Source organism: Zonotrichia leucophrys, chromosome Z (genome assembly GCF_028769735.1).
Source record: "Zonotrichia leucophrys gambelii isolate GWCS_2022_RI chromosome Z, RI_Zleu_2.0, whole genome shotgun sequence".
Lineage (NCBI taxonomy): Eukaryota > Metazoa > Chordata > Aves > Passeriformes > Passerellidae > Zonotrichia > Zonotrichia leucophrys.
Window position 1 is genome coordinate 56372443 of NC_088200.1, and position 14119 is coordinate 56386561.

Below are 14119 nucleotides of genomic sequence, written 5' to 3' on the forward strand. Positions count from 1 at the left end.
ACCTAAGCCAACAATTGGTGCTTTGGACATACTTGAACAGATGTGAGGAATACATTTAGTTTGTGAGAACTGACTAGTCTGAAATAAAGTCCCCTTAGCTGCATATAATGGAAGACAATACTGCTTTAGCACCTATTGCTTTGATTTATTAATGTTTTGTTCTACAGGGTTGCTTAGATAGGTCAACATAACCTTAAAGTTTTAGAAGTCATCAGGTACTAAACAGAACAAGTGAGAGGAATGTTTCTCTCTGTCTTACATTAGCTATTATATTTTCATCTTTAGAACTAAGATGTACTTGGAAGCAGACTTAAGCAAACTTAAGGTGCCAGCAGTGAAAACCATTTATTTATACTCTGACCCAGCAAGCTGTCAGACTGCAGGCACAGAACATGGCAATGCCTTGTAGGAAAATCATATGAAACTTGTTAGGTTTAGTTAATTTTTTCACTATATAGGGGAAAAATGTTACTGCTTCAAAGCATTTTTGTCTTGAGTTTCAATGTTACACTAATTTAAACATGAAAGAGGAAATAGCATTCCAGTTTAGTGGTCTCTACAAGTCAGGAAAGCCAGATCATGTCCTCTACAAATTAAACTGCTATACTAAGGGAGGTTCTGAGAGTCTTTCAGATTTGTGTATTTCTAATTAAAATCTCCAATTCACAATTTCTGTTTTCAACTGTAAATTGATTTAGGACTTTCCAGGCAAGTTAGGCTCTTTGTTAAGTGTCTGCATTGACCAGCAGCTGTGATTCAAGTCTTATTTTCCCAAGAATTCTCAGTTCCATATCCCAGTGAGTAAGGTGACAGCTGCTGACAGGTAACAATCCCAGAGCTCATGAGAAGGCTAAGTGGAATGGCTGGCCCATCAAGATCATCTCTGGGAGTAATCATTCATGCAGATACATGGTCAAGTAGTTTCACTTGTTCTGCAGAGACAGTTTTTGTGCAAGGATTCCAGAAAATGCTGATCTAACTATTGACATGCTCTTGACGGCAAGACAGCATTTTTCTTCTGGAATGCCCACTAAAAAGGCATTTCCTGTGGATTCAAAAAACATTCCTAAAAATCAGATTTCTTACTTTTGGGAAAGTAGCTGTTTCAAAGTCAAAGTCTGTTATTTAAAATAAAATAAGTCTTTCAAGATAGCTTTTCAAGACCTTGGTCATCATTCATGAAGTTAAATACTAAGCTCTGTGTTCTGCCCTGTGGTTTTGCTGGATATTGTTTAGCCGTACTAAGCTGTCACAGAGAAAACCAAATTGACAGTCCATTCTCATGGTTTTTCCTGTTGTTTTTGGTGGCATCTTGTGTTTACTACAGGCAATAAGGATGTTATTTTGGAAACACTTATTGTACTGAAGCACTAAGAAAATGGTCTCAGTTTCAATATCAATGTACTACTTTGAGAAACAAAGATAAGCCTAGTATATAACATTTTCTTAAATAGAAATAAAAACTAACCAAATGGTTGAACTCTTGGATGAGGGTTGCAGGAAAGATAATTGCTGTGCCTTATAAGCAATATTAATAATAAACAAAAGAAAATCCAACAGCACAAGCAAACTAAATGAAAAGAGGCAGTTTTTCATCTTTGAAAACAGGCAAAGAACAAATTAACCTGAATTCAGAGGCACTGGAAGGGAGACAAATCTCTTACCTGGATAACTTTTTGACGGGAATGTACCAGCTCTGGTTTTGAGCGTTGGAATGAATGGAAGTCTTCAGCCAGATATCACTCTATTTGCATAAAGGATAATTATTAGCTAAATATTCCTCAGGGTAGGAATGGGTATTTATGGAATCTTGAGCTTGGTGTTTGGTAGTGTGTTGTCACTTGTATAACTTTGTAAAGCTGGATATATATGTATCGCTAGCTGAGGATTTGAGTTTAAATAATGCATAAGATTATTAATTAACTAGCACTGATCCAAAAATTGTGCTGAGTTCAAGCTAGCACATCTCTGACCTTTGAAGCTGCTTCCCTTCTGAGATTTAATCTGGTTTATGCATCCTCATGTAGCATTAGCTTTTGATTTTACATGTTCAAGGTATATGAATAGAACTTCTGTCTTGATTGAGATTTGTGTCCTTTGCAGGCTGGAGTAGATCCTGTTCTGCTGAATGCATAGGATGGAAGAACTGGATGTCAGAGTTCTTTTTTTACATGTCAGCACATTCAGATCACAATACTTTTTGCTTCTGTGTAAACCAAAGACTTCATAATGTAAGCAGATCAGAAGGACAAAGATAGACTTCATTCTTGTGAGGTATATAAATGACCAAGTTCCCTGTCAGTTATCTTAAATCTTTGTATAAGTGCAGGCCTATCCAAGTGATAAATAAACATCCATCTCCCCCCCCTTGACAAAGGTGATAGGTAATGTTTAATGGTTACTAGCAGTGCAGATTAACAGGTTGGGCACAAGGCCATGACCTGTAGGGACTGTATTCAGCTGGCTTACAAGCTGAGGGAAGAGCAGATGTGTCTATTTCTCAGCCAAGGAAGAACATGAGCTGGCATGCAGTAAGTATCTGAGATAGAAGTTGAAAGGTCACAAAAAGACTGTGTTGTTGGCACCCAATCATGACTAGAGAGGGCTGAGTTTCAACATTGTCTTTTATCCCTGTGCAAAAAGTTGCTTGCTGCTCTTTAGAAGTAAGAAGGAAACATAAAAATTATGTAAATGAAAAGTCAAAACTTTGGCAAGGGAGGAGTAGAAATAGAACTTCTGTGATGTTAAACTGGTCATGGATTCTTAAAATACTGGCTACTACCAGGAGCTTAGACTTGGTGATAGTAGTTGTGGTGTTCTAAATCCAAAATTTTAAGAAGGTAATTTCACTCTTAGCAAAATCTTGTTGCTTGCTTCTTTGTTATGGAAGGTCTTGCTATAGAAGGTCAACCACTCCTATCACTTTCCCCTTTGCTGAAGTACTTCCTAGAAAAAAGGGGATGCAGTAGTACACCTTATCTGCATAACAAATTTTCATACTGGTCACAAAGATAGTGTGGTTCTTGGTTTTGTGCTCTACAGAATAGAGGATTTCACTGCTTCTATTAATTCAATTTTAGCCTTGAGGTATTTCTTCATTAAAAATAAAGTGACTTAAACTAAAGTCTCTCATATTCATCCTTTCATCCATTTCATTATCTAATTCTTAGAACCAAGAGTTATCTTGTCTAGTGACCTCCTAAAACACGTGTGCCATCTGCTTCAGTACCTAAGTAAACTTTTTCTCCTTTTCAACTCCTGTCCAATATTTAGAATCTCTGCTACTTCTGGTATTTGCAATCTTGGAATTTGCAGAATAATTGGGGTTTGCCCATTTCACAATTTTTTTGACAGAGACCCGTCTGCATTTCTCTCCAACAGCACTTTTCCCAATATCAGGCTCCTAAGAGAAAAGAGGATATTATTCTATCATTATCACTTGGCCCCTTCCATATAAAGTTGGCTATGACTTTGTTTTGCCTCAAGCTAGCCTAAAAATAGCTCTTTTTGAAATCTAAAAGAAAGAAACTTCAAATAATAATTCTGAACTTTTTTTTGGTATAGCACAGTGCCAGTGAGGCTAAATGTATTTGGACAGGACAGTTCCACATAAGAAAAAAATGACAAAATGAAGCAATCTCTCATTCTGTCTGTAGAAATTTTGTTATAGTTTTGACAGAACAGTGTTTTATAATGAACAATTTTGCCTACCATACAAAAGTACTGACAGCAGAATGTTCATTAATGGATTATGCAGATGAGAGTTCATACTCCATTACATGAAGTCAATTATCAGGGTTTCAGTCCAGGAATAATTCTGAGTGAGCTGCTCCTGGCATCCTGGTTGAATTCCACTGACACTAACACTCAGTTCTAAAAGTGCTGTCTTTCCTTGTGAGCTGCTGAGTAGTGAAACAGTGGTAACTGTGGTAACAGTGGCAAAACAGCCAAAAGAGGTACTACAGCAAGACACGTATCTCTAAGTATAGAGACTACAGTAGAAAAGAATGATGATCACTGAGCATTAATTTTGAGATGATTTTTGTTTGTATGACTTACTATTTATCATTATGAACAGATGCACAGTTCAACTGGTTTAAAAACGGTAAAGGGTTAAAAGCAGAATTGAACAAAAGTATTTATGAAATAAATGGATGGAAATACAAAATATATTTGACATTTTGGATACATTTACTTGAGGATTATCAGATGATCTCAGAAAAATTCTTGGCATTGCTACGTACAATTCATATCTAGTAACCTAACAGTTAAAAAAATTAATGCTAAATGAGTCACATATGGACAGTTAATCTCAGAATCATAGTTAAAAGTGTTTGTTTACTGGGTCACGGTCAATAATATAAAATCTTCAAAAGTACATAGTCCAAATGTAATAGCTATGTTTTCCTTCTGTGCAAGTGTTGGAAGTTCAGAAATTCAGTGAATTAAAAAAGCTATTAAGCCTAATGCCTGCATTGTTTAAAATGCTCTCAAGCCTCAAGTACTCTGTAATTTACCTTTATATCATAGCAAGCCAGTGATGTGCCTAAAAACCACGCGTTTGGTTGCCTTTTAATAGGAAAGATGGGCACACTGAAAGTAAGCATCCAATCCCTTCCAATCCACTATGCACTGCACTCTACATTCCTTCTCTAGCTGGGGTAAGTGCCTGGTGCTGCTGAGAATGGTGTATATATGCGGAGAGTTGTGCTATTGATTTTTTTGTAATGAAAAAATCTGTAGTTCCTGTTGTACAGTTTCCAGGAGAAACTGAGATCTGCAAGATTCAATGCAGGTTTGTATATTCAAAATTGAGGAAGCCTATCATTCAGTATGCAGGCCCCTTTCTATTTCCCACTACAAACACACAGCAAATGGATTAGCACTTACCAAAGGCATAAAGTAGCTACAGTAGTTCCACAACCGTTCTTATCATCACCCAGTAGCACCGTACTTCAGGATCACAACTTTCTGTAAGAATAGATTAGAAATTGTATGATGATATAGTGCAGGCCTTTCCAATTGGGTATTGCTGTCATAGTGCTTGCAGTGAGATAATATAAATAAACACTAGCACTTGAAAAATCTTTGTCCTGTAGAGTGTAATCACAGATAAAAGATAAACTTTAGGTCATTACATTACAGAAGCTAGTAACCTCTGACTTCTTACTCATCTCTGCTATTCTGTTGTAATACAGCTGGTTACACTGTGTGGAGTTCAAATAGAATTGCAGTCCTGATAAAGCTTTTTACAGTCTTTTTAACTGGGGTTTTCAGGAGTTTTATATACGAACTTCAGTTGGACAAAAAAATATTTTTAATGTGTTAAATGAGATTATGAAGTATGTGGAACTGTCCTAACACTTGGTGCTTAGTTGTCAATGGTCACTAATCGAGATTTGTCCTTTAAAAAAGCATTTTTATTGAAATAAATCATGAAGGGGGTCTAGCTGATAAATCTTGTCTATATATAGGAAGAATTTACATGCATCAGCTGAATTGAGTGTAAAATGTCTGGGCTTTCCTGCCTTCTAAGAAAAACTCCTGTTGTTTCATCCCCAGATTGCCAGAACTGTAGCACTAGAGCCTGCCTGTTGATGAAGATGAATGTTACTACTGATATTTGTATATCATAGAGCCAGATTTAATGTAGCAAGGTTTGTCTGGACTTTTGAAGCTTGTTCACCCATTCCTTGAAATTGTGTGTAATCTTAACTGGATATTGAAAACCAATTTCTGGGTGCAAAGAAAACATGATTTCTTACTTCATTGTGAAGTAAATTTTCATGTTTCATAAACACAGAATGTAATGCATCTTTATATTGAAAGGAGAGATATTTTTTGTATTAGTGGAAGTTTTTCAGGATGGGGAGGAATGGAGGAAAAAGGGTAATACATTAATGTGAAGATCATAGAATGTAAGACCAGTCCATACTGTATTTAATAATACATCCCTAATCTAAATGGTAATGCCAAACCCAGGTTCAAAATAGTGTTGTCAGATCTGTAGAGTTAGAGACTTTTAAGTTTGTATCTCATATAAAACTATCTATAAATGCAACTAGCTAGTTTTACCTCCTTAATTGTAAGAGGTTTAATATATTGAGGAATGAGGAACAGCCACTGGCATGCCATTTAAAAAGCTGCACTCTCCAGATTGTCTTACAGTGGTCGTTTGTCAGTTCTGAAGTGCTCAGAAACCACTCATCACAAAAATTCTTCAGGATTAAGAATGAGACATGGAAGGCATATTCATTGTGCCTTTTCACCATCAGAAGTTATTAAACACTAGTAAGTTAAAAAATAAACTTGGTATCACTTTGCAAACAAGTGATGTATTCTAGTTAGATATTAAGTGGCCCATGGGAAATCAAGGATTGATAGAGAAAGACACGCCTGAAACTACATCTGATAAGCAAAATAGATCCAGCAGCTGTGGGACTTCATCAGACACTATGTGCTGTCTGTATTTTAGATTGTAAAATAAGTACATCAGCTGAGAAATCTAGCTGCAAACCTTCACACCTTCAGAATTTACCTCCATGTTTGTCTTTTCTTAGACTGTTTGTTTGTTCATTTATGTGCTCCTTGGTACACATCTTGACAAGTGGAAAAAAGTTTTCAGAATGGAAAATGTTAAAATATTGGGTAAAAGTAGTACATTTTGCATTAATGCAAAATTTCAGGTCCAGTTACAGTATGTACATGACCAAGCAAAGTGCTTGCAAAAGCACACTAAGTAAAACACTACTGAATTTGGTTCTTGTTGCATATTTGGCAGCAGGGAGGGCAATAATTCCCTCTCAATGTTATGATTTACACAACAGTAAATAAGCTATTTTCCATGATATAGTGGAAGTCACATACTTTTGGACTGTATTTTCTTGTACAGCTAGCAGGCAAAATAATAGATGGAGCATAAACAGCAAATAAAGATGTGATGATGAAGAGATGATAATAGCAGAGCTGTGAAAGGAAAACAGGAAATCAAATATGTGCCCTGGAGGCTTATTTCAGAAGGTGCAGTATTGTATGTACTTGAATTAGAATGCTGGATGCATACAGAGAACTATTCTGTTACTGCTTGGGAAGAAAAGTTCAGTGACAGCTTTCCCAAGCAGTGGCAAAAGGAGTTATTTGCTTAAAGTAAGCTAGTTTTAGCATTTGATCATGTTTTCTCCTCCTCGTGCATCTTTAGGTTTCAATATTTATTTAGTCTCCCTGTCACCTCATTTCAAAACTTTTGCTTACAGGTGACTTTATTTGGAGTTTGATCATCAAGGGTAGCATCAAACCATAGTGAACATTTTACTGATTAATCAGTTTCATACATCATACTCAATCAGAAACGTATCCTCTAGAAGTCAGCTCACATACAGTGACTGAACCTCTGAACCTTTCAGTCACTTGCAAACCTTTTTAATTTTTAATTTGTAGTGAAAAATCAGCTGAAAAGCATTTTCTGCTATTTCACCTTATTATTTAATAGCTCCCTTTGCAAATGAAAGTGAATATAGCAAACCTGAACAAGGCATCACAAGGTCTCACGACACCGAATTGTCCATGCCTAGGTGATCTGATAGGCTGTGTTCACACGTGTAGAGAGGTCAGATACTAAAACAGCAAATACCTGTGCCTAAATTGTTTCTACGGCCTGTTTTCCCTTTTACATCTGGAATTTGTTTTAAAGGGGAAGAGGGGTGTGGGGGGGGAGAAGAGACACAACAGTCTTAACAATATTTTCCGAGGCTAACTCACCTCGGCACAGGAAGCTCTTGGTGCTTTGTCTGCCTCTCTCTTCCCCCCACACACAGCACGCTGACTGCTGAAAGAAGGCTGAGACTATGCTCACAAAAGCAGGCTGAGTAAGAAATGGAAAATCATAGGCTGTGATTAGCATCAGCTTGAAAACATCCATTGTTTGCTTGCAATCCTGTGCCTGTGAATTTCAGCCAGATCACAGCAAGGATTTTTTGAGTTGCTTTGCAAGGTGAAGCTCAAACACTGCTGATTTCAAAGAGCAGAGATGCTTATTAAGATGCTGTATATATCAAAGTCAATTCTATTTTTATGTTTTTAAAAAAATAGAAAGATTCAGCTGAATGCACAGCTTCGTGGCTGGCTTGTAGAAGAGGCAGTGATTTCCAGTAAATAACAGCTGATGAATTCTCCATTTTTGAAGGGATTTGTTCCTAAGCTACAGGGATTCATACCCATCCTTCTTTTTGCGCATGTACCAACGCTGGTTGGTTGTGTGGATGGATTAACTGTGACAAGCTGTGACATCAGCAAAGGCTGGATGCTGCCTGGCTCTGTGATTTTGTAATGCATCCTCCCGTTCCTGCTGGGCTGACTCATTCCCGTTATAGGAAGGTTTGCCAAGTGTGGGCCAGCACCGACTGAAGTGTTGGGCATTGTGCTTCTGTGCAGGGGCTGTGCCTTAATTGTAAAGCAGGCAGATTTTCCAACCATGCTTACACTAATCATAGAGCTGAGAAGCAAATGCAGAAAAATATTAATACTTATAAATAGACACAGAAGTGGTAAAATATATGGGTTATATTTAGTGTGGGTGTGGTAGTCTTTGAACTTTGAAGAAGCCTCTGATTTAGGTTTTTAGTCAGCAAGGTGTGTGAAAAGAACAGTCTGTGTTTTGCTTGAGGACCACCAGGGAGGGAGAATCAGTGTTCATCAGCCTGAATACTATCAAGTTATCATGGTTATTTTGGATTATGGAGATTTTGTGAACAGGAGCCAATTTACTTTACCTGTAATGATGATAGGACGCGAGAGTAAGTTGAGCAAGAGCAGGGTAGAACCAGTTCTAGTGTGAATGAGTACTATATTGTTAGCTTCCACTCAATTCAGGAGTGGGAAGTGTTTTTAATAACCCAGGAGTGTACTGATTTCTTAGTTATTAACGATCTTGTACTTAAACCTGAAATAACAGACTAGTAGGGTTTTTGGTTGACACTGACTAGACCTGAGGAAAACTGCTGTGAATTCAGCCCCTGGAAAGGTGAATGTTAATGAGGGCTATTCAGCCCTTTGTATAGTCTGAGGTAACATTTCAGTAGTGCTCACATTCCCTTAGGATCTGCTTTTAAGGTCCAGAGGTTTCTTAAGTACTCAGCAGAACAAGAAGCTGATGATGACTGTTGGTGGGTTTGGAGCAAACAAAGTCTTTATAGAAACCTGACCTTTAAATTGGCTTCATTTCATTCCTCATAGCTACAAAAGTAATTAGCAAAACTAAGGAGGCAGGATCCTTTTGTGTTGTAAGAGGCCTTTTGGAGGGCAACAAGTTTCCCCTCCAAAAAAAAATAAACTTGCTGACATTTTCTGTCCAGAGCTTTTGACCTTCATCTTGTAGATGCTCTCCCCTTCAGCTTACATGTTTTCTTGACCATTTAACAGCCTGTTCTGGCTAAAAGCAAGACAGGTACTTCTGAAGACCATTCCTTCTGGAATACCTTGTAGCAGCAAGAATTTGAAATGGCATAGATTACTGTTGTTCGTTCCCCCAACAGTTACTGTTGTGGAAACCCTTAGAAGTTTATTGTTTGCTTGCAGTGAACAGCTTGACTTTGGACACTAATGTCCTTTCCAGGGTAGATGGACTCTTGTGTGTGTTCTGGAGTTTTAGGATCCCTAGAATGGCATCATGGATTTTAGAAAAGTGGTAAGCAATTGCTTGGGACACTATCTACAGACACACCTTATAGTAGTCACTTACTTCAAGAGTTGTTTTCACTTCATTTAGTCTTGAGAGGGGGAATTTAATTATCATGCATATTTACACTCATCAAGAACAACGGTGATGGTGTTACCATTGGTCCACATCCTGGACCTGGGCGGACAAGAGCGTATGATTGCAGGAACTCCCTTACAAGGGTGGGCAAAGATGGTCTGGCACACAGCTAAGGATCTTTATCAGATGAATATGTGGTATGTAATATGATCATTCTCTCATCAGAGGTACTAGATACTGCCATAGCAGGGCGGTTTCTTAGACTGCACTGTTGCTTTTCTAAGATTGTAACACAGAATACCTTCAGTGGAGAAAGGGGTTTTTTAGGTGACTCCTTCATGGAGTCCACTTTCCAGGTGTGAGGTTGGCCAATAGTCTGCTGAGAAATTTTACAGGTGTGAGTTGCATCTTTCCTCTGCTAACATCTTGTGCCAATTTTCTGCTTGTTGACTACATTTGCAACTGAGCAGTCTTTCCAAGTAGAAGCCCCCATTGAGGATGTCAGCAGGCCATGCTGCTGTTGGAGTGGTGTTAGCCAGCCACTATGGCCAATCTGCCCAAAGGGAGGCTGTTCTCAGATGCTTATGAAAGTAAGCCAGATTATGTCAGCTTTTGGTGTGTGTTTGGTAGCTGTGTTTGCCAGAAACACAAAAGGGAGACCACACTTAGCTGAATGAGAATGTCAGGGCGAGGATGAGTGCTATTCTAGTATACTGGTATTTCCCAGCCATCCTTAATCCCAGGCTCTCTTTAACAGAGTATCTCTGTTGATGTTTACCCTACATGGTACATTTTTATTCCTAAATGGGCTGTGACCTTCTGACAGGAGTCAGCCACAAGGTTTCCTATCCCAGGAGATTTAATTCAGTACATTAAAATAAAGTCTGATAAAGTTAGCTTGACGTGTCATCAGAGATTCAGTACTTGACTGAAGATCACCTGGAATGGAAACGCTCCCTGCCTGTGGTTTTTGTTCTCTCTTTTCTGTAGATAAGATATTTGGTCCAATATCTGTGTGTGCACATATTTTCCAGGGCATGCAACTACATTCCTGGACAGGATCAATGCAGGCCAGAAGAGAAGCAACAGATGCTGGACACGGAAGGGAAGCAATAGCTGTAGGCTAACGAGTTGTATCTGAAGCTGTGCTAGCTGTAGCAGATCTGACTTTAATGCAAGGAGTTGACAGCTAGAGCTGTCTTACCTCTGCCTTCCCAAGAGATTAAGTTTGTGAATGAGAGTAGGCTAAAAGTGGCATAGATAAGAAGCGCAATGTGAGTATCTTAAAACACTTGCAAGCTGTCCAGTGCTACCTATGCATCAGAAAAGAATTCCCCTCCATACTTGAAAAAACATTTCAGTAATAAGATGTAGTGGAAAGACGTTAAGATAGGCCTGCAGCCTTTCATTCAGCAAAGAATTGCCCATGAAGCAGACCTTTCCAAGGAAGGGAGCAACCAGATTTTGTGACAGCCAGCAGACACCCCTCTGCACTCATCACTGCTCTTCATATTTACAGAGTGATTGTTGCTCCCAAGAGACAGCATGTGGGTCTGGAATGGAGACCATGATACAGACTGGAAAGGTTCCTCACCAGCAGGACACTACATTCCAGTCTCTGGAATATAGAAGCCTCAGGCCTGGTGCTTCTATGGGCGTTGGTACCAGGATGCCAGTAAATGTGCTTTAGTGTAGTTGTTTATGATGACTGAAGATGAGGAAGGTCTATCTGGCAAGCTTCCTGGAAAAATCCCAGCTGAGAAACAGTTGAAAGCCAGGCACAGACAGGACAGTGATTGCTGCTTGACATTGAAAATACCTGACAGCAGACAATGACCAATCACAGTCTTGCAAGCACTCAGAAGAGATGATGAGTACATGACCTTCTGAGTGCTTGTAAATGATAAATGAAGGCAGTTGTGTCTAGAAGCCATGACAGAAAGATTGGAAGAGAAGGCAAGAAATAGATCGTGAAATTCTGTGAGCTTGCAACCAAGAGCCCAATCATAGGTACATGATGCTACACCAACAGTTTAGATGTAGAAAGATGCTTTGAACAGCTTTGGCCATGGATTTATCCTCCGCCACGGATTAATTCTCGACCACAGATTTACCTTGTCATGTGCATGTAACAGTTTTGATCTGTTCTTCAGTGTCCTAAAATTGTCTTCAGAGCACTCCTGGCAAGGGCCTGGCAGCTGAGCCAATCTTGTCCATGCAGAACATTTGTAAATAGTACCAGTTCCTGTGCTTCCAAGTGCAACAGTCAGCATGGCTTCCAGTCACTACATGCAGGCAACCCTGCAAGCCAGATTCTAGTAGTACTGTGTGTGCTGTAAAAAAATGCATCGATCTCACATCAGGAATGTAGTACAAGTAAGGGTAAGGTCAAAATCTGAGCAAGTGTCAATCCTGTCAGTCAAGTAATCATTTTATTAATGGGATCATATTGTCTGGTTCACTTGGTAGGAAGAAGAGATCCTTATAAAGTGGCAGATCAGCCAAAGAACCTAAGAGGTGCCTCTACACCTACATGCATAACAAAAGATCTTGTGTACCATCTCTCAGTCATGTTTGGCAATGGCATTCTGTTTTAAATGGTGCAATTGGAAAACTGTAAATGTCCTGGGATCTTAAGTGTACAGGCATCAAATAGAAGGTTTTATTTATGGTTATATTTTATATGCTTATTTATGATTCTATTTTCAAATAGTACTGTGTAGACCTTAAACTGAAGCCAGGAAGACCCTATTTTGTTTGCTTTTATCTGTATGGCATTATTAACTTTTAACAAGACAGTGTAGTTAATAATTCTTATGCATACTGACTGTAAGTGTGCATGTAAGCAAATTATTCAATAGAACACAGGGTACAGCTGGAAATAGTTAATGGGTCTGAGGGAGCAGAGCTAGTTTTAGCAAAAAAAAAAGTCTTTGAACTTTGGAAGAGGACTTTTTTTAAAAACTTCTGTCTAAGCAAAAAAAAACCCAGGTTCCAAATGGCCGTTCTTTAGTTCAACAGTGACTTTTAAAATACTTCAAAGAATGCTAAAGCAAATAAATTTCTTTCTACTATTTGCTTCTTTTACAGCTGTGCCATTTGACTTGGGCAGGAACCCTAAGCCCATCAGTGACTGCCTACATGGCAGTTTTTGTCATGGGGGTGGGACATAGTTTTAAAAGAAAAACTCTACTTCAGATCTTTGGTAAAAAGTGTGACCAGGCTGGGGCTAGGATTTTGTGCCATGTTACATAACATGTGGAGCTGGCTTAGTGGATATGGTCTATGTTACACTTACTTTCTCTGCTTTGTCTTCCTCTTCTAGATCCTGGTAAGAGATTTGTCTTCATATTGCGCAGTTCCCTTAATTATCCACTAGGCAATTCTGTCAGCCCTTCTTAATTCTCTGAGAATTTGGAACTGCATTTACATATTCACTAAAACCTTTCCTTGACAAGAAAGCACAGAGAAAGAGCCTCCATCAAAGAGGCTCAGGAGAAGTACAGAAAGCATTGAGAAGTACAGAAAGAAGCAAGTTGTCACTGAGCACAGAGCCCAGCACTGATTTAAGAGCTCTGCTGATGGCCTTCTTCTCATGTGTAATCCCATTTACTTATCATGCTATGCTAGCACTGATCACTTGCAAGAAATGTGATTGTCTCGCCCCCTTCCATCATACCAGCAGCATTGCATCTATAGTTCACTTGTATAGCTTTCCACCCAAGCAAAGGCAAAGTGCCTAGGAAAGCGCTGGAAAGACTTCAGGAGAGGTGGTTAGGCTGCACTGTACCACAGAAATTAGTTGTAGTGCCTTGGCATGGTTGGAGAAATCAGCTTTGAGAGGGGTTGCCAAGGCTTCACTCAGTGCTGCTGTGTGACCAGGGCTGGATTTATGTCAAGGGTGCTTAAAAAGCCTTTTGCTCAGGTTGTACTGAGGCCAGAATTTGGCCACCAGGCCAAGGCTGTTTCTTAGGCCAAACAGCAGTAAGTCACTCTAACAGAAAGTTCTCAACAGAAGTTCATTGTTAATTCTTATTTGGCACTTCATACTGGCAAAAATTCTCCATCCCTTTCAGATTTCAGTTAAATCAGGCCATAAGTTCAGAAATTGTGGAAAATTGACCTGCATAGTACCTTGTATTTGTTTCTACTGGACGCCAGGCAAGAAAAGCCCTTCAGGAATTTAAAGCAAATCTTCTAGTTTATCACATATAAATTGCAAATGCCATTTTTCATCCCCTGGTCCAGTGTTCCCGTCCATGTGCATGTCCACATTTTGGTACCTGTGTTCCTGCAAGATTCCTTGACACAAAGGAATGCATCATAGTGTGCTGAGTCTTTGAATGCATTTATTCAAACCTGGATGAA

General features: G+C 38.9%; 2 protein-coding genes across 2 annotated transcripts in view; one reads left to right on the forward strand and one right to left on the reverse strand.

The window, feature by feature from the left end:
- IDUA (alpha-L-iduronidase) overlaps positions 1-14119 on the forward strand; it is a 46002-nt gene that overhangs the window by 17608 nt on the left and 14275 nt on the right. The window lies entirely within an intron of this gene.
- SLC26A1 (solute carrier family 26 member 1) overlaps positions 1-14119 on the reverse strand; it is a 37394-nt gene that overhangs the window by 11810 nt on the left and 11465 nt on the right. The window contains 3 exon segments of the mRNA XM_064736522.1: positions 1665-1744; positions 4891-4921; positions 4923-4971. Of these exon segments, the coding sequence (XP_064592592.1) occupies positions 1665-1744; positions 4891-4921; positions 4923-4971 (160 nt within the window).